The sequence below is a fragment of the Hyaena hyaena genome, unplaced genomic scaffold, assembly GCF_003009895.1.
Source record: "Hyaena hyaena isolate Hyena2069 unplaced genomic scaffold, ASM300989v1 scaffold_210, whole genome shotgun sequence".
Lineage (NCBI taxonomy): Eukaryota > Metazoa > Chordata > Mammalia > Carnivora > Hyaenidae > Hyaena > Hyaena hyaena.
Genome location: NW_024080841.1, coordinates 1,756,030 through 1,777,566, shown reverse-complemented (window position 1 = coordinate 1,777,566; position 21,537 = coordinate 1,756,030). Strand labels below are relative to the sequence as shown.

At 41.3% G+C, this 21,537-nt stretch overlaps 1 protein-coding gene across 2 annotated transcripts in view; it reads left to right on the top strand.

Annotated features, from left to right (window-relative positions):
• LOC120238480 (collagen alpha-4(VI) chain-like) overlaps window positions 1–20,720 on the top strand; it is a 124,597-nt gene extending 103,877 nt beyond the window's left edge. For both annotated transcript variants that reach the window (XM_039242232.1, XM_039242231.1), the window contains exons 33-37: window positions 8,588–8,678; window positions 10,083–10,766; window positions 12,462–12,558; window positions 13,013–13,230; window positions 20,050–20,720. In XM_039242232.1, the coding sequence (XP_039098163.1) occupies window positions 8,588–8,678; window positions 10,083–10,766; window positions 12,462–12,558; window positions 13,013–13,230; window positions 20,050–20,225 (1,266 nt within the window). In that variant the 3' untranslated portion in view covers window positions 20,226–20,720. The remainder of the gene's footprint in view (window positions 1–8,587; window positions 8,679–10,082; window positions 10,767–12,461; window positions 12,559–13,012; window positions 13,231–20,049) is intronic.
• Window positions 20,721–21,537: the final 817 nt, after the last annotated feature.

The window sequence follows — 21,537 nt, the reverse complement described above, 5'->3', positions numbered from 1 at the left end:
TTCCTGTGGTTTAAAAATAATGTACACTAACTTAGCATTTCCCTAATGGCATAAAATTGATGCTCCTTGGTCCTCTAATAGCTCCTGGAGCATTGCCGTGGCTCCTCCTTTCAGAAGCTTTTCATATTGTCTCATGTGGATTCCAGTAAAGCCATCAATGTGCCATATTTGTCCCTACACTGTTCTCTTTAATTCCTGGTGATTTATTAGGTCCATTTGGTTGGTATTCAGATCTGATGACCATGTGGAGTAAATCAGAATGTTGAGTTTTGGCAACTCTGCGCTTTCTCTTCATGGCAGCTTCCTCCATCTGTCAGGGGGCTCTGGGCTTTCATATGTGCTGTGGAGCTGCACTGCTTAAGGTGGATGTTCTCTAATTTCTGGGGAGTGGGAACACTAAGGAGAATTCTGTAGATAGTCACTGTCTATTCCTGGGCCTTTGTTCATGGTGTTTCTCCACACTGTAATGTTTTTGCCTGCTTCTCTGCTAACTAAGTATCCTACTCATTCTCCCCAAAGTGCCAGATGTTGCTATCTGCATCAGGCTTCCACTATCCCTTGCTCTTGAAATGAACCTCCTTTTCCTATGTTCCTAAAATATATCATTGGACCTCTTTCTTGAAAAATATTTGTCCCTCCTTCCTGTTAGGTTTTAAACTCTCTGAAGGTGTTATTATGTCATTTTTTGAATCTCCACATAGCTTATTAAGACTTTTATTTAGTAGCTGTTGAACTGACCTTGGTTAATGTGAATTTCTAAATCAGGAAAAAGTATAACCATGTGAGGAACAAGAGAAGATGCATTTTGCCTTTCTTCTCGAGTCTTTGGAAAGTTCCCATGTTGTTTTTGTGTTACACTAGCATAAATAAAAGCTCAACTCTTTATATTTGTTTCTCCACATGGGATTTTCTTTCAAGTAAGCTCACTCTGAGAGATACAGTTTGGGATATGTGGCAGTCCCAAACAAAAAGACTGAAGAGCTCTGTAAGGAGTACATGTTACAGAAAATTTTTTTCCAAAGTAGTCTTTGCCTGTCTTCTCTCCTTGAGGGCTAACATGACATCTTCATGTCCCTAGCCTCTTGATTCCAGAGGGGCATCCAGAGCCTGCTTGGCCCTGGCCACAGGGATGGAGGAGGGGATGCCCGTCAGTGAGTCCCTGCCCCTTATGCTTTGACAGAGAGCAGACAGTGTGATGGACATGAGTAATCTAAGATTCACCTCACATCTGGAGAGAAGTAATGTGAAAGTATTCCTAATTTTATCATGAGTTAAAAGCCCTGGAAATAATCTGCATCTATCAGGGAAGATTAATTGTGAAACTATTCATGCCCAGGTCTCAGTGGCTTAACATAATAAAGTATTATTTATGCCATCTGTCACAAGTGAATGCAGTTCCTTGGGTGTGCATGGAGGGGGGGAGTGGGGAGGGAGGAATGTTTTGTGCTTTACAGCCATTTCAGGACCTGGGCTCCTATCAATGTCCCCATCATACCCAAGGTCCTCAAAACCTTTTTCTGGATCATCTACATTTGACTGGCAGATGTGCACGCACTAGAAATGGCATCCATCTACTTAGTGGGCATTGGCTAGACCCTAGTCATGGTCCCAATTAACAACAAGGAGGATGGGGAAGAGTTAGGATGGCAGAGCAGTACAGAGACCCTGAGCTTGTCCCATCCCCGAAATGCAGCTAGATCACCCCCAAACCATTTTGAACACCTATGAAATTGATTTGAGGATTAGCAGAACAATCTGCATAACTTGAGCCACAGAACTTGTCAGGTACATGGTTTCAAGGGGTAAACTGGAAGAAAAAAGCCAATGAGGGTAGGGAGCTGTTTTTTGCAGAGAGAAAACAGAGAGAGAAGGAAAGGGGGAGAGTGTGGCATATTGAGATCATATAAGAAAAGCATTCCCCCCAAAAGTAGATGGAGAGAGAGAGAAAGATGGAAAACACTCTCAGGTGACTGAATAAGAAATCTGTTCCCCAAAACCATTGATGGGGAGAAACGAGAGGGTTTCAATACCACCAGCATATAAACAGTGGGGAACAGAGCCTGAAGATTCAGAGCTCAGTGCCTGGCATGTTTGTGCCCTCAGGGCCCTGAGGAAGCAGGACAAATCCCCCAGAGCAGGCAGTGAGGTCAGAGGGGTAATGTGCCACATAGGAAGAAGTAGGTCTCCCGCTTGGAGTGCATTTGGTAGAGGTCATACAGCCTCCTCAAGGCAAAACCCCTCCCAACTGAGCCCCCCAGGCATATCCCCAAGAAGAACAGTACAAATCTCTCCACCTGCTTATTGTATGGATGATAGAGTTCTTCATAGTTTCAGTACTAGGGGAAACTGGATATAACTACATTTGGATTTCATTCTGTTTGTTGGTTTATTTGTTCATGTTCTTTCTGTTAGTGCTTGAATTGTTTTCCTTTTTAACTTAGATACAGAGAGAACAAATTATTTTTTGTTTTATTTTATTTTCAATTAAAAATAATTCTATTTTATATTCTTTTCTCTACTTCTATTTTATTACATATTTTTTAGTCTTTAAATTTTTTCATTGCTTTTTTTCTCTTTCTCTTTTTTCACTCTTCTATTAAGTATCTTTCAAAAAGCAGACTGAAACATATTAAGATCTAGCTTCCTTAATTGATATTTTTGCTTTCTTTTCAATTTAATTTTTTAATTATTTTTTCTACCTCAAAAATGAGAAGATGAAGGGATTCACCCAAAGGGTGAAAAAACAGGAAGAAATCATGGCCAGATATATAAACAACAGAGATGTAAGTAAGATGTCAGATCTAGAATTTAAAGCCACGATTATAAGAATACTAGCAAGGGCGGAAAAAAGCATATCAGACACTAGAGAATTCCTTCCTGAAGATATAAAAGAAATAAATTTCAGTCAGGCTGAAATTTAAAATGTTATAACTGAGATTAAAACTTGAATAGATGCCCTGATGACAAGGATGAACAGAGCATCAAGCAAATCAACATACAGAAGATCAAATTATGGAGAATAATGAAGCAGGAGACAAAAAAGGGAAAGAAAGGGGGAAAATCACAATACAAGACTTAGAGAACTCAGTGACTCATTAAAAAGGAAAAAACATCTGAATCATAGGAGTCCTAGAAAATGAAGAGAGAGAAAAGGGGACAGAAGGTTTCTGTGAGCAAATCATAGCAGGAAACCTCTCTAATCTGGGGATAGACACAGACATCAAAATCCAAGATTCAACAAAAACTGATCATCACCAAGGCATAGCCTGGTCAGATTACAAACCACATAAATAAGGAAAGGGCATGAAAGCAGCAAGGGGGGTGGGGTGGGAGGGAAGGGCGGGGAAAGTCCCTAGCCTACAAGGGAAGACAGATCAGGTTCCCAGCAGACCGGTCCACGGGAACTTGGCAGACCAGAAAGGAGTGGCAGGATATATTCAACATGCTGAATGGGGCAAATATGCAGCCAAGAATTCTTTATCCAGCAAAGCTGTCATTCAGAATAGGAGGAGAGATAAAGAGTTTCCCGGGCAAACAGAAACTAAAGGACTTGGTGACCACTAAACCAGCCCTGCAAGAAATTTTAAGGGGGACTCTTTGAGTGGAGAAAAGACAAAGCAACACAAAAAAGGACCCAAAGCCACAAAGACTAGAAAGGATCAGAGAACATCACCAGAAACACCAACTCTACAGGCAGCACAATGGCAACGAATTCATATCGTTTTATGAATAATCACTCTGAATGTAAATGAACTACACACTCCAATCAAAAGACGTAGGGTATCAGGGTGGATAAGAAATCAAGACCCACCTATATGCTGCCAACAAGACTCGTTTTTGACCTAAGGACACCTGCAGATTGAAAGTGAGGAGATGGAGGACCATCTATCGTGCTACTGGATGTCAAAAGAAAGCCAGACTCGCCATAATCATACCAGACAAACTAGATTTTAAAACAAAGACTGTAACGAGAAATGAAGAAGGGTATCATATCATAATGAAGGAATCTGTCCACCAAGGAGATCTAACAATTGTAAATATGTAGGCCCCCAACTTGAAAAACCCAAATATATACATCAGTTAATCACAAACAGAAAGAAACTCGTCAATAACAAAACCATAATATTGGGGGACTTTAACACCCCACTTACAGCAAGGGACAGATCCTCTCAGCAGAAACTCAATAAGGAAACAATGGCTTTGAAGGACACACTGGACCAGAGGGGACTTAACAGATATATTCAGAACATTTCATCCTCAAGCAGCAGAATTCAAATTCTTATCGAGTCCTCACGGAACAGTCTCCAGAATAGATCACATATTGAGTCACAAATCAGCCCTCAACGAATACAGAAAGGTCGAGATCATACTGTGCATGTTTTCAGACCACAACACTATGAAACTTGAAATCCACCACAAGAAAAGAAGTTGGAAAGCCCTCAAATACATGGAGGTTAAAGGACATACTACTAAAGAATGGATGGTTAACCAAGAAATGAAAGAGGATATTAAAAATACATGGAAGCCAACGAAAATGAAAACATGACAATCCAAAACCTTTGGGACGCAGCAGAGGTGGACAAAAGAAGGAATTCTGTAGCCATCCAAACCTTCCTAAAGAAGGAAGAAAGCTCTTAAAGACACAACCTAACCTTACACCTAAAGGAGCTGGAAAAAGAACAGCAAATAAAACCCCAAACCAACAGAAGACGGGAAACAATAGAGATTAGAGCAGAAATCGAGAATATCGACATAAAAAAATTAAAAACAGTAGAACGTATCGATGCAACTAGGAGCTGGTTCTTTGAAAGAATACAAAAAAATTGATAAAGCCCTAGCCAGATTGATCAAAAATAAAAACGAAAGGACCCAGATAAATAAAATGATAAATGAAGGAGACGAGAGCACAGCCAACACCACAGAAATACAAACAATAATAAGAGAATGTTATGAGCCATTATATGCTAATAACTGGGCACTCTGGAAGAAATGGATAAATTCCTAGAGACATCTAAACTACCAAAACGGAAACGAGAAGAAACAGAAAGTCTGAACAGACCTGTAACCAGGAAAGAAATGGATTCAGTAAATAAAAATCTCCCAACAAGAGTCCAGGGCCACGTGGCTTTCCAGGGGAATTCTACCAAACATTTAAAGAAGAGGTAATACCTAATCTTGTGAAGCTGTTCCAAAAAATAGCAGTGGAAGGACATTTTCCCAATAATTCCAAGAAGCCTGCATTACCTTGATTCCAAAACCACAGACCCCACTAAAAGGAGAATGACAGCCCAATTTCCCTGATGAACACGGATGCAAAAATTCTCAACACGTTCCTAGCAAATCACATGCAACAGTATTTTAAAAGAGTCCTTCACCACGATCAAGTGGCATTTATCCCTGGGCTGCAGGGGGTGGTTCGGTATCTGCACGTTAATCAACGTGATAAACCATATTAATTTTAAAAAGGATAAGAACCACACGATCATCTCAATAGGTGCAGAACAAAGCATTTGACGAAATACAGCATCCTTTCTATTAAACACCGTCCGGAAAGTAGGGAGAGAGGGAACATACCTCAAGATCTTAAAGGCCATATACAGAAGACCCACGGCTAACATCATCCTTCATGGAGGAAACACTGAGAGCTTTCTCCCTGAAGTCAGGCATACGAAGAGATGTCCACTCTCACCACCGTTCAACAGAGTACTGGAAGTCCTAGCCTCAGCAATCAGACAACGAAAAGAAGTAAAGGGCATACAAATTGGAAGGAAGGAGTGAAACTTTCATTCTTCACAGATGACATGATACTTTGCGTGGAATATCCAAAAGACTCCACCAAAAAACTGCTAGAACTCTTACATGAATTCAGCAAAGTTGCGTGATTTAAAGTCAATGTACAGAAACCATTTGCATTTCTACACACGAATAATGAAGCAACAGACAGCGAAATCAAGGAATCCATCCCGCTTACAATTGCACCAAAAACTATAACTACGAATAAACCTCACCAGAGAGAGGGAAAAGAGTTGTATGCTGAAAGCTATAGAAATTTTGTGACAGAAATTGAAGAAGACAAAAGAGATGGAAAAACATTCCATGCTCAGGGATTAGAAGAACACACACTGTCAAAATGTCTAGACTACCTAAAGAAACATACACATTCAATGCAATCCCTATCACAATAACACCAGCATTCTTCACAGAGCTAGAACAATCAATCCTAAAATGTGTATGGAACCAGAAAAGGCCCCAAATAGCCAAAGTAATGTTGAAAAAGAAAACCAAAGCAGGGGGCATCACGTTTCTGGACCTCAGGCTGTATTCCAAGTCCGTAATCATCAAGACAGTATGGTACTGGCACAGAATCAGACACACAGATCAATGGAACAGAATGGAGAACCCAGAAATGGACCCACAAATGTATGGTCAGCTAATGTTCAACAAACCAGGAAAGAATACCCAACGGAAGAAAGACAGTCTCTTCAGCAAATGTTGTTGGAAAAACTGGATAGCAACATGCAGAAGAATGAACCTGGACCACTTTCTTATACCATACACAAAGATAAACACAGAATGGATGAAAACCTTATATGTGAGACAGGAAACCATCAAAATCCTAGAAGAGAACAAGGCAGCATTCTCTTTGACCTCGGCCACAGCAACTTCTTACCAGAGAAGAACTTCTCTCCGGAGACAAGGGGAACATAGAAAAAATAAGCTTTGGGGCCTTATCAAAATTAAGGGAAAAAAAAAGCTTCTGAACAGTGAAAGGAAACAATCAACAAAACTGAAAGGCAGCTGATGGAATGGGGGAAGATATTTACAAAGGACACATCAAAAAAGGGGTTGTATCCAAAATCTATAAAGACTTTATCAAACTCAACACCCAAAAAACAAATAATCCAGTAAAGAAATGGGCAGAAGCCATGAAGTGACACTTTTCCAAAAAACACACGCAGATGGCTAACAGAGACATGAAAAGATGCTGAACCTCACTCATCATCAGGGAAATGCAAGTCAATACAATAATGAGATACCGCCTCACCCCTGTCAGAATAGCTAAAATTAAAAACTCAAGAACTAATAGATGTTGGCAAGTGTGGGGAGATGGAGGAACACTTTTGCACTGCTGGTGGGAATGTAAAGTGATGCAGCCACCCTGAAAACAGGGGAGATTCCTTAAAAAATTAGAAATAGAAGTACCCTATGACCCAAGAATTATGCTTCTAAGTATTTATCCAAACGATACAAAACTGGTGATTCGAAGGGGCCCAGGCATCCCAGTGTCTGTAGCAGCACTATAGACAATAGTCAAATTATGGAAAGAGCCCAAATATCCACTGACTCATTTATGGGTAAAGAAGCTGTTGTATATATATATATATACAGTGGAATAGTAATCTGTGACCAAAAGAATGAAATCTTGTCATTTGTAAAATGTGGATGAAGTAGAGGGTATTATACTCAGCGAAATAAGTCAGCCAGAGAAAGACAAATATATTATTTCACTCATATGTAGGATTTAAGAAACAACACAGATGAACACAGGGGAAGGGAAGCAAAAATAAGATAAAAACAATTGGGGGACAAACCATAAGAAAGTCTTAAATGACACAGAACAAAATGAGGGTTGCTGGAGGAGAAGTGGGTGAGGGGTGGGCTAAATGGGTGATTGGCAGTAAAGAAGGCACTGTTGGGATGAGCACTGAGTGTTATATGTAAATGGTGAATCATTAAATTCTATTCCTGAAATCATTTATTATACTATATGTTAACTAATTTGGATTTTAAAAAGTTTTTTTAATTAAAAAATTAAAAAAACTAGCTATAGTGTAGGGTGGGAAATGTGGTCTTAATTATGGCCTTTGGAAGACGAGGGAATTTTGTTGCTAACCATTTGTCACATAAACTTTGCCTGATGATTTATTATTTTTTTATTTATCATTAATAGTTTGCTTTTAAGCTTTGATATCAGTTATTAAATTAATAACAATTGGAAAGGTTGAAGGAAATAGATAAACATAATTTGCCTTCCCCCAAAGCCTTCTCTTAGTCCTCCCCACTCTTGCCTTCTGGCTTGGGCATGTACCAGCCCTAAACACCAGGAATATGCTAGAAATGCCTGCGTTATGGTGTCTATCTACATCTTTCTATTTTAATGGCATAGAACCTATATGGCCACCTCCTTGAAGGGTCTGCCTGTTTATGTTTGTAACTCCTACCACACTGGATCTTGCATACTGTGGGCAGCTCCAGATTTATAGAATTTATAAATGACCTAACCTTCAACTCTCTCACCTTCATTCCAACACAACATGACATTGACTGAGTTTTACACACATTGGGAATCTGAAGACCTGCATGTATCCACAGCAAGTATAGTCCAACATCCAGGTTAGAACTAGAGAACTAAATGACAGCATATAACTGTAATACATAATGCCAAATTATAATTATGTATATAATGATACATGTTCTCTAAAAATGTCATATTAATGTCATTCTCATCTGAATTGAATAACGCGTGAAAAACATGGCTTGAAATTTAATTTAGCTAATGATAAATTTCTGTATGTGTTTGGATTAGATGGATGGAACCAACAGATTTCACATGTTTGTCTGGGAGACTGAGAGTCAACAGGATGTGGAGCACATGGCCCACTGCACTCTCTGTTACGGTAAGCCCAGACAGTACTTCTAATAGGACTGATGTCTTTAGAACTGGATGAATTAACTGGTGGCCGCAGGCCAGGTCTGCCCTGCAGATGTGTATTTGCTTGATATGTGTAGAATCTTAGAATCTGGAAATTTCCTATGAAGTCCAGATTTCCACTTTTTCTGAGGAATCATCTTGAGAATCACAGATACATATTCCCTTGTGGCCACAGTCAACCCAAACTGAGTTGTGCCTGACCTCTTTTGATGGGGCAAGTTTGTGAGTGCCCCATAGTCCCTTTCATCCCTATTGTGTTATCCTTGATCTGCTCTTCTTATTTACCTGTGCTACCCGGCTCCTGCAGATAGCTGGGCTTGGCCCCTTAGTGTATAAAACAGACCTCTGAGCCAAGACACAAGAGTCCTGGGTTCTAGGCGCACATGAGTGACTGAGTGGGTTAAGCTTCTAACTCTTGATTTTGGTTCAGGTCATGACTCATGGTTATGGGAGAGGTAGCCCTGCCTAGGATTTTCTCTCTCCCTCGCCCTCTGCCCCTTCTCCTTCTCTAAAAATATATAAATTAGTCCTGGATTCTAAGCCTGGAACTGCCATTGACCACTGGTGGGATATTGGCAAGTCATCCAATGTCTATGCGTCTCCAGGTTCCATCACTATACCGCATATTAATCTGTGCCAGAGAGAACTTTGCGTCCATGCATGCCCAAGTGTCAAGAGCTCTTATCCACACCCATGGTATCTGGCGCCAGCATGAGTCGTATAGGTGAAATTGATAGGAGATTTAATTGTTGCCTCTACTTGATCCACACTTAGACCAGACACTGCCATGGGCAATTTGACTCTGAGAACTTGGTCAAGTCAAATACAGTAACTGTCATTTGTAGAATATGTTACAGTTGATGAACTGCTTTCACATCCATCGAATGGTCTCTGTGGGCCTCAGTTCCTTCTCCTGTAGAAGCTTAAACCTAGCTGGTATTTATTGAGCTTGAACTCTTACTATACACCAGGCATAACTCACTTTTTATTTAAACTTCACAAACAACCTCATAAGGTAGGTACTATTATTTTTATTATTATCCCCATCTGACAAATGGGGAAACAGGTAGGAAGAAGGCTGGATAATTCGTCCAAGTAAGAGAGCCAGGAATGAACTGGGCAGGTGTCTGTGAACCTAGAGATTAGAATGCTGTGGCCTAGTGTTTAAAAACATTAAGTGTGGGATCAGATCGTCTTAATTCTTTCTTCTGAAAAATGGGCACGTTTACTTACAGTGCCCATCGCCTTGTTAACACAATGCGGGTAGAGCTCAGCAGCATTTATTCTTACCGAGAGTCTGGGAATGTGTTTGCGTGGAAAAGAAAGGGATGCGTGGTAACCCCAGCCTCTCCTGGTGCTTCTTCTCCAGACGAGTGCAGACCAGCCCCAGAGTGCATGCCGAGTGCGCCAGGACCCCCGGCAGTGGACATGGACGTGGCATTCGTGGTGGACAGCTCCTATGGCGTTGGAGCTGACGTGTATCGTGCTGCCCTGAGTCTAGTGGAGGCCATGCTCAACGACCTGGAGGTGGCTGCACAGCCGAGCACGTCCCCCCATGGGTCGCGCGTGGCCCTGGTGATGCACACAACTCCAGGCTTCTGGCCAGGTGCGGGGCGCCCCCCTGTGCTTGAGGGCTTCCACCTGACGTCCTACGGCGACCGGCTGCAGATGCAGAGACACCTTCGGGAGGCCGCTGGTGGCCCTCTACGGGGAGCTCCTGCCCTGGGCCACGCCCTGGAATGGACGCTGGAGAAGGTGCTCCTGGCAGCCCCTCTGCCCAGGCGGGTGCAAGTCCTCTTCCCTATCGTGGCCAGCGAGACCAGCAGCTGGGACCAGGAGAAGCTAAGGACTCTGTCCCTGGAGGCCAAGTGCAAGGGCATCACCCTGTTTGTGCTGGCCTTGGGCCCCGGTGTAGGGACCCATGAGCTGGCCGAGCTGACTGGGGTGGCCAGCCTCCCCTCTGAGCAGCACCTGCTGCACCTGGAGGGAATCTCAGGCCCAGAAGTAGCCTATGCCCAGGGATTCACACGAGCCTTCCTGAACCTCCTAAAAAGTAAGCACTGGGGATGCCCTGGGTGGGGTGGGGTAGGGTGGGGAGAGGAACTTACCGGAGCCTGGCATTTGGACAAGCAGGTGCCCGTTGCACCCTTCACCTTGCTGAGGTGTGCCTGGAAACCCTGAGTTATCATTGCCCTGACACTGTGCCAAGCCTGCTGGCTTGGTGGCTCACTTGGTGGCTGAGAGGCCTCAGGTTTCCACCTAATCTTCTGATTTTCTCATTTACCCAAATGTGAGTCACAGTCTCTTCCTTATTTGTGAAGCCTGCATTCAAATATGGGTGTGGAGGGGCTTTGAAAGCACCAGTGTTATACACATATAAAGCATAGTTATTGGTAATCCTATATCCAGGAATACAGACTCTAGAATCCGGTGGCATATAACCTTGCTTCTCGAATTTTAATACGCACATCTACTTCCCACAGATCATGTTAAAAGGTAGATTCTGACTCAATAGGTCTCAGTTGAAGCCTGACATTCTGCATTTTTAACAAGCTCCTAGTGATCCAGATGCTGCTGGCCCGTGGACCACACTTTGAATAATGAGTGGATGACATTTATTTTCAGAGGTCTTCAGAGACTTTCCAGGAAATGAGGAGACAGGATGACGTCCAGGGTTGTCCTGGTGGATGTAGCTAACCGTGAAGATGAAGGGGCACTGTGGCAGTGGGTCCCGACCCAGATTCTTCCACACCCCCTTTTCTAGTAGCCCCACTTCCAGTCAGAACTAGTTGAACCAAATTCATAGACAGTCAGTACCGAGTCTGTGTCCCTAGCACGATAATGCAGTGTTAGGGTTGGGTGTGGGTATCACCCCGATCACATTTTCAGGAGCTTGTGTTGGGCTTTGTCTACCAATGTGCAGTCTAAGACAAGTCATGTGCCGGGTTCCTCCTTGTGACACCTAAGGCCTTACTCTCCTTACAGGGCGACATTAGCTTCTCCGTTTATAAGGAGGTATGACATGCCATTGGGGCCTTGAGGGATGCCTGCGCCTTCATCATTAAGGGAATAAAGGGAGTCTCATGGACATCTTAGAAGTACTGACAGCATTTGCGCCTCTTGGATTCCAGAAGTACAAAGATCAGTGAACTGGTACTAGTCATAGCTTTACCACAAGTGAGATGTGTGACCCTAGAAAATCATTGAAAAACTCTGAATTTCAGATTCCTTATCTTTGTAGGAGGCACAGGAGAGAATGATAATAGACAGCTGGTGGCTTAATGACTCTGAGGGACAAGCAGGCTGAGGGAATCATTTTTCTAGTCTGTTCCAATTTCATTTTATTTTTGTATGTTTTGTTTTGTTAGGTTTAATTTTATGTTTTGGTATATTTTATGTTTGATTTTATTATATATTATTTATGTGATAGGATGAATTTTATGGGTTTTTTGGTTTGGTTTTTCTTTGCTTTTATTTTAGTGCTTATTTTATGCTTTATTTGAATTTCTTTTATATATATATGTTTTATTTTATGTCAGGGACTTTTGGGATTTTGTTTTGTTTGATTTTATTTTTTATGCTTTTTATTTTGTTTTATTGCATATTTGATTTTATCTTTTAAATGTTATGTCTTAATGGAGAACATTTTGTTTTTATGCTTTATTTTATTATATGTGTATGTTATTTTTAAGTTTCATGTTATTTTATGCTTGATTTGACTTGTTTTACTTCTTCATTTTGTTCTTAGGTGGAGCAAACCAGTACCCATCTCCAGAGCTCGTTAGAAAATGTGGGGGGCCAAACCGAGGGGACACTCTGCTACAATCATTTAGGTCTCTCAGGAGGTAGGCTGAAGGCAGAGCAGACGTTGTCTCATATCTCTGTCCCCTGCAGGAGACTCTGTCCCTAAAGAAAGGTCACAGACAATGCCAGTCCTTGACCTGACCTAAACCACAGGGGCAGAATGGTTTTTCTTATTTCTTTAACGTTAAGAGTAATATAGGGCCAATATAAAAAATTTAAAGGGCCCATCAATATATAAAAGCAAAAAAATAACAAATTCTCCATTCCACTACACCCTCCCAGCCTCTCATATCATGTCTCAGAGGCAAAATTAATAATGCTAAACATGTTTCTCTGATACTTGTCCAAACCTGAGAACATAGCTAACTGGATGCCAAAGTCATCAGGAAATGCTCAAACCTACAGTTTTTTTGAGCCTGCCAGTATCAGCTTGGAACTGAACTTCCAGTTCCTGCAGTTTAGTTTTGTAGTTTGTGATGGATTGTCTCTGTGCAGGTTGCCCAAGGGCCAGTCTAGCATATCTGGCTTTGCTGACAATTTGGAAGCACTCGAAACAACAGACTTTTTCCGAGAGGAGCATAGAAAAGCCATAGTGAAATCTATAACTCAGCAAGAAGCACTAGAAAACTATCAGAAGAACAGACACGATGCTGAAGGACATGAACAAGAAATGCCTGCAAAACAGAAACGAATTGGGAAAAAAAGAAATTCAGGTACTGCCTATGCTAAAAACCAAACGACTCCTTGCTCCTGAGGTTGTTTTTATTTTAAAAAAATATTCCTGTGCAGTGTTTGCATGCAAATTTTGGCTTTTAATACACTTTCCTTTCAAATGCACAAATTCATGTACACAACTAAGGAAATTAATTTAAGAAAACATGAAGGCTAACTTTCCTCTGACTATAAAGTTGGAGCTGAACAGCAGTTATTTCAGAGAGTATTAAGGATATGGACCCTATGAAGTGTTTACTTCATTGCCAGAAACAATGTTCTATTGCAGAAGTGGTGAACATACTCCTGACCTTGAAGGAAAGTAGAAGTTTCCTTCCTCTATGAGTGGCTACATATAAACTGACCAAGTTTAAGGAAAATTTTGGATCCATCTAAAACAGTAGAAAAATGGCATCAATTTTGATTACAGTAGGTAGTAATGCAAATGCCATGCTACTTCTTCCATGCGATCGCAAGTTAAGCAAAACAGTGAACACACTGGAAAGAGATATGGGGTGCAGGGTGACTCTGAAGTTTCGAAAAGGCAGGAAAAGGTAGCTGAAAGAGGTTTTTAGTGAGTGGTGGGGTCAGTCCTGCTTAGATTAAATGAAAGATAATTGCCCAGAAGTTTTGAATGTGCCTAGATGGTTCACCATCTAGAGCTACTAGCTAGGTGGCCATGGGAAAGTTACTTAATCCCTCTGTGGCTCAGTTTTCTGATCTGTAAAATGGGAATTATGTGAATATTTACTTCATAGGATTATTTTAAGAATAAAATTTGATAATGCATGTGTTTGCCACATAGAGGGATACAAGTTAACTATCAGTGGTATATCCTACCTCTTATATTCTAATGCAAACACATGTCCAAAGGGAAATACCAAAACCAGACAGATCTAGGAATTGGTACTCCTGGTATGGACAGCAACATTTCACCTCCTTAGGCCAAACGTTGAGCATAGAAGAACTTATCTTGTTAGTTATTATATTTCCAGTATATAATATCCTCAGGTAATCTTACTAAGGCAGTGATGATTTTCAGTCTTGGCTGTAAACTAGAACCACCTTGGAATCTAAAAATTCTCAATGCCTAGATCTCACTCCAGACCGATTCAGTCAGTTTCTGGGTGTGGAACTTACCCAGCAAGTCCACTGAGCAACCAAGTGTGAGAACTACTGCTCTACGGCTCCCTTTCCCTCACATTCAACAAAGTGAAAGAGTTGGAGGAGAGCTTACTGGTCATCGAATTGAATCCCATTCACAGCCAAACAATGAGGCCGGAAGTTCCTCCAAATTTCCCACCCATCCTGTAACTTGGCTCTGGCCAGTTCCTCTCCTGTTGCATTCCAACGGCACTCTAAACCTTCACCACCTCCTTAAGCTCCTTCCCCCATGCCTCTTCCTCTAGCAGGTGCCCTTATTTTATTTTAATTATTATTTTTGCTTCGGAAAGAAATAAAGGTGGCCAGCTGCAGCTTCCTGTGACCTCCCATATGGCTGGCTGCACACCTTCTCCAGCCGTCCACTCAGTGAAGAGAGCGAGCCCTTGTCTTCAAGTGTGTTCCAAACTGTCAAGAGAGACCAGAGGGCTCTTTCGGGCCTCACTGACTTGGGCTCCTTGGGGACTGTTAACCACTACCTTCCTCTTCAAATCTTATCCTCTCTTGGCTTCAGATAGAGTATTCTTATCTCGGTCTTCCACTTCTGACTGGCACATCCTGTGGACTTCTCCTCCCAGGTCCATCCTCACGGGGTGGGGGGGGATCCAGGTTTTATGGAACCTGATGTTTATACAATGGCTACATTTAAGCCTCTCTTTAAGAAAACAAATTCTTACAATCAAGTACAAAGTATTTCTTTAGAAGAGGCTTATGCAGGTGAAGGGCCCAGAAATTTAGGCTTAGTTAATTTCATGATGAACCAGCAATACTCTCCCCCAGGAGCTGTGGTCAGCCCCCTGAGGACTCCGTGCACATGCACTGGGGTGAGCTTTCTTGCTATGACTTCGGCTCTCCCCTTTGTGCTCCAAATCTGTATCTTCTACCTGCACTCTCTTGAGCTTCAGACCAATGTATTCATCTGCCCTCCACATTGCATGGTGGCACATGCCCTCAGTCATTTCAAACAAATTCAATTCAATGAGCTGGACTTGTCTTTCCCATTCATACTTTCTCTGCCTCTATTCCTTTACTGGAATGCACCAGCATCAGCCCAGGAATGGAAAGTCAAAACCCAGACATCATGCTTGTCATTCTCTTCTCACCTCCCACCTCCAGCTGGTGACCAGATCTTGGTGTGACTTCCTCCTTGGCATCTCTAAGGTCCACCCCCCTTTCCTGTATCTTCTTCTTGACACCTTGGCTTTCACTTCAAATGTAACCATGGAGTTCTCCATCTGGTTTCATTTCTTCTAATTTGTCTAATTCCAATCTGATCACCAAATTCATTTTCTGATATTCCTGCACATGTGGCCATGTCATTTCTTATCTTCTGTGTTTCCCCATCATTTAGAAGATAATGTTCCCATGCCTCAGTAAGGGACACATGCCTCTGTGATCACACCCCTGCCACGGTCCTCTGGGGCCTCACTGGCTGCCACTTACCTGCAGATGCTTTTTGCACTATTTGCCCCTGATGTCCTGTTATTTATCCCACGTCACCACAGAGGTGCTCACTCACCAGCCCTTCTGCATCCTGTCTACGGTATCCACCTATACCACATCTATTCACCTTTACTACTCAGGTCAAGTCTCACCTTTACTTAGAGCCTATTCTGGCCCCGGGGAATATTAAATTTTCATGACGTCTTCAGCTGAAATCTGCGATAACACCGGCAACCATTTATTATACCTACTTGTGAAGAATTGAGTGAGTGTCCTCTCTTTTCACAGAACAAGGCAGATCTTGGTATATTTTCAATTTCAGTGTATTCTCCAAAGCACACAGGTCTATATTTTGTTTTTCCCCCCTCCAGGTATGGCTACATTATAAGATATATATACAAGGAGACAGACCCATACCTATCCAACAAACTTCTTTCTCTCCCCCTTTTTTCCCCTTCATTCTGGGATTTTATGAACCTGTGTGAGTAATGCTGAGGTAGGATCTTTCTAAGAAGATGAAAGTTAATTCTCATGGTAAAAATAATGTAAATGTAAAATTGGGGGGCTAGCAATAATTGCTTGTGTGAACACTTATTGCCCCCCCCCTATGCTATATCCTACCGATAAAATAAAACTGAAGACTGAGGCTCCCTGAGTGTCAGGTTACAAAGAATATCTCAGAGATATAGCATCAAGGATTTACACCCCTTTAGGTGCACTGAGCAACCACTAGCCCCATTGGCTATTTAAATAATTTGGGGCACCAACTGTCAGCCACACTGAGAGCTCAGAGCCTGGAGCCTGCTTCAGATTCTGTGTCTCCCTCTCTCTCTGCCCCTCCTCTGCTCTTGCTCCGTCTCTGTCTCTCTTTCAAAAATAAACAAACATTTAAAAACTAAATAATTTGATATTAAATAAAACAAAACAATCAGTTCCTTAGTTGCAATAGCCACACTTCAAATAGTCAATAGACACTGGGTATTTTTGTGCAAAGATAGAGTATTTCCTGCATTGCAGGAAATTCTTCTGGATGGCACTTTCTAGAAGTATAATCTAGAAGAAGCAACCCCTGTTTGTTTGTCTCCCAGACTAAAGGCAAGGGTAGGGCTTTAAAGGCAAAAGCCACAATGTGACTAAGAGAAATGAATTATCTATTTTTTTCTTCCAAGTTTTTCCTTAAATTCCAATTAACATACAGTGTAATATTAGTTTCATGTATAGAAGTTAGCGATTCAGGACTTACATACAATACCTGCTATTCATCACAAGTGCCCTCCTTAACACCCATCACCCATTTAACCTATCTCCCCACCCATCTTCCTTTCAGTGTGTTATCTATAGTTAAAAGTCTGTTTCTTGATTTTCCTTTCTTTTTCTTCCTCTTTATATTCATTTGTTTCTTAAATTCCACATATGAGTGAAATCACATGGTATTTGTCTTTCTCTGACTTACTTCACTTAGCATAATACTCTTAAACTCCATCCATGTCATTGCAAATGGCAAGATTTCATTATTTTTGATGGCTGAATAATATTTTATTATACATATATTCTATTACATATAATATATTCTGTTATATACACACACATATATATTATGTATATATAATATATACGTATATATTATATATACATACCCACCACATCTTCTTTATCCATTCATCAGTCAGTGAATATTTGGGCTCTCCATAATTAGGCTATTATTGGTAATGCTGCTATAAACATCAGGGTACATGACCCCCTTCAAGTCTGTATTCTTGTAGCCTTTGGGTAAATACCTAGCAGTACAATTGCTGGGTCATAGGGTAGTTCTATTTTTAACTTTTTGAGGAACCTCCACACTGTTTCCAGAGTGGCTGCACCAGTTTGCATGCCCGCCAACAATACAACAGGATTCCCCTTCCTCACTATCCTTGCCAATATCTGTTGCTTCCTGTGTTGTTTATTTTAGCCATTCTGATAGGTGTGAGGTGATATCTCACTGTAGGTTTTTAAAGTTTATTTATTTATTTATTTATTTATTTATTTATTTATTTATTTATTTAGAGAGAAAGAGAAAGAATTGGGGAGGGGCAGAGAGAGAGGAGAGAGAGAGAGTCCTAAGCACTGCACTGCACTGACCATGCAGAGCCTAATGTGGGGCTTGAACTTGTCAGATGTGAGATCATGACCTGAGCTGAAATCAAGAGTCAGATATTTAACTGAATGAGCCACCCAGTTACCCCTCATTGTAATTTTTTTTAGTTTATTTTATTTATTTTCAGAGAGCACAACTGCATGTGAGTGGGGGAGGGCCAGAGAGAGAGAGTGAGAGTGAAAGTGAGAGAGAGAGAGAGAGAGAGAAAGAGAGAGAGCGAGCGAGCCCCAAGCAGGGTCTATGCTGTTAGCATGGAGCCTAACGCGAGGCTTAATTTCATGAACTGTGAGATCATGACCTGAGCTGAAATCAAGAATTAGACTCTTTTTTTAAAAATTATTTTTAAAAGTTTATTATTTTGAGATAGAGAGGGGGAGAGAGCATAGTTAGGGAGAGGCAGAGAGAGGGAGAGGGAGAATCCCAAGCAGGCTCCATCTATCAATGTGGAGTCTGACTCAGGGCTTGAACTCATGAACCATGAGATCATGACCTGAGCCGAGATCAAGAGTCTGATGGTTAACCAACTGAGCCTCTTTTTTTTTTTACAAATAGTTTATTGTCAAATTAGTTTCCACATAACACTCAATGCTCATCCCCACAAGTGTCCTCCTCCGTGCCCATCCCCCCCTCCCCCCCTCTTCCAACTGAGCCTCTTAATGACTAAGCCACCTAGGTTCCCCTCTCATTGTAGTTTTGATTTGCTTTTCCCTGATGATGAGTGATGTTGAGCATCTTTTCATGTGTTTTTTGTCCATCTGTATGCCTTCTTTAGAAAAATGTCTGTTCATGTCATTTGCCCAGTTTATAACTGGATTGTTTTTTGGGTATTGAGTTTTATAAGTTCTTTGTATATTTTGGATACTAACCCTTTATCAGATATGTCATTTGCAAATATCTTCTCCCATTCCATAGGTTGCCTTTTAGTTTTGTTGATTGTTTCCTTCACTGTGCAGAAGCTTTTTATTTGATGAGTCCCAGTAGTTTATTTTTGCTTTGTGAATGATCGGTTTAAACAAATCCTTGGCTCATTAGTTTAGAGGGCACCAGCTGATGCTGAGTCTCAAGTCTATTTATTTAATCTACAGAGTACAGCCAAAAGTTCACCACTGGAGTGTTTTCCTATTGGCTCCAACAAGTTTTGGAGAAGCATTTGCTCTGGTTTCTTCTCATGGACAATTTCCATGATCAAATCTTTACCCCGCTAAGAATATATTTCTTTCCCTTGGGTCCAGCACATCTGGTCACTCCTTCAAGAAAACTAGTCTGTGGTGATTATACCAATGGGAGATGTCTTCCAAGGAACAGACAATGAGTTTTAGCCTCTTGCTTTCTGAAGAAATTATCTTCTTTATTTGCTGGTGCTTAGAAGGCCCAGGGGAAACTATCTGGAGGAAGATATTATTCTATGCTGTATGGTCAGACTCAGACAAGAATATTTTTCTGTGACATCAAGTGTTATCAAAGGAAATTGGTTCTCTCTGGAAGACAGAAGTTACGTATGTGGAGAAATTAGTGTCTGATTTAAAATTCAGAGCATCTCAGATCTTGCTCTTTTGTAACTTGTTGATCTCAGTACTATTTTTATTCTCCAGGAACATCATGTTTTTCTTATAATAGATGTCTTAACTTCTTGGGCAAGTGTCAGGGTATATAATAATAATAATAATAAATAAGCTGCATTTTTGTTAGGCCATTAGAAGGCTGGTAGAGCTTGGGATTAAGCAAGGTTTGGAAAAGAGGGAAATGAGTATAATAAGCAGGTGAGGAGTTTCTTGGTATCAGAAAGCTTTATTCATTTGTTCGCTCATTCATTTATGCATTGTCTAGTGTGCCTTCCATATGCTAGGTACTGTGCAAAATAATCATGTATGTTCTGTGCCACCTTAGAAAAAAAAACTTGTGGGTTTTTCTTAATTGCTTTTATGGTTGAAGCAATTGAGGCTCAGAGAGGATAAGCTCAGGCTCACACAGTTGGTGGAGAGGATAGGATTCATTCCCAGTCTGTGTCTCCAAACAATAGTTCCTTTGCTGTCATGCTCATGCAGGAAATTCAGCTCTCTCTGCATTTGTTTTGTTGCAGGCCCTTGTTTTCTGGATCCAATGGAAGGTGGGTGCCAGAATTACACCCTGAACTGGTACTACAACAAGGAGAAGCAGGCCTGCCAACAGTTCTGGTATGGCAGCTGCGGGGGCAACGCGAACCGATTCCAAACCAAGGAAGAGTGTGAGGCACGGTGTGTCCCAACAGCCCTGTAGGGCAGAACCTCATTGCAGCTGCTTCTGTTTCCATAGCTGATGAGAATGAGATTACCTTTCCTCAGACAGTACCACACAGCTCATAAGTTACGTAGCTCACTCTACAATCTCATAGGTCAGATTCCTAACCCCCTGAAATTTTTCCTACCAGCGAAGAATTGGGCCAGATGATTTGTCACTTGAGAAGGACTGCATTCTAGTATTCAGAACACTAACTGAAAGTTTCCTGCAAGTATTTAAAGGACTTAGAACTGAATGAAAAAGAAACTTGAACTTGACCTATAACATTGCTTAAAATTTTTTTTTGGCTCTGTAGCAAAGAAAACTCAATGGAAGCAGTGAATAAAACTAATTTGGATGGGAGTTGAAACTTGAATTCTTGTTTGTCGCTAAGAGAACATGGAAGTGTTAGTCAAAATGGGGGTCTGGAAATTTTTCATGTAATATTTAATCCTTGCTACTCAGTGTAAAAATAAAGGTATTTTGATTAAGTCACTTGGTGTGAAACTGTGTGTGATACCTGCTCACAGCAATCTGTGTTATATTTTGTGACATAGCAGATAATGGAGAGAAAGCAGTGAGTTTGCTATGGGACTAAACCTTTGTCATCAATTACAATGACTCTTGTGCTTTGAAACTTGGTGGCTCAACAATTAAAGCTGATGTTTTTAATGCAAATATGAAATAAAGGGTCTAGGTTCATTCTGGATGAAAAGGTTTTCCGTATAAATAGTGAGGAAATATGATTTTGTGAGCTCTTCCTCTGGCTTCATGGCTCTATCCCCCAGGTCTCTAGCTAGGACCCAGCTACAGGGCAGAAGTGGGTACTACATGGAATTCTAGAGTTGCTAGATATTGAGGGTGCTTGACGTGAGGCCTTGGGGGGGGAGGTCATGTATGAATCAGCTTGGGCTGCCATAGTAGAATACCACAGACTCGGTGGCTTAAACATCAGACACTTACTTCTCATAGTTCTGGAAGTCCAAACTAGACTAGAAGTCTAAGAAGAAAGTGTGGACAATTTGAAAAAAGAAGAGAGCTCCTGGGTTTGAGAAAGCTGTCTTCTCACTCTGTTCTCAAATAGTCTTTCCTTTGTGGAGAGAGAGAGAAGGAAGGAGTAAGAAGGGGAGCGAAGGAATGAGGATGGGGGGGAAGAGAGAGAAGGAGTGAAAGAGAGCGTGAGTTCTCTAGTATCTCTTCTTTTTTTTTTTTAATATTTTTTTAAATATTTTTATTTATTTCTAGGAGAGAGAGAGAGAGAGAGAGACAGCGTGAGCAGGGGAGGGTTAGAGAGAGTGTGATTCATATTCTG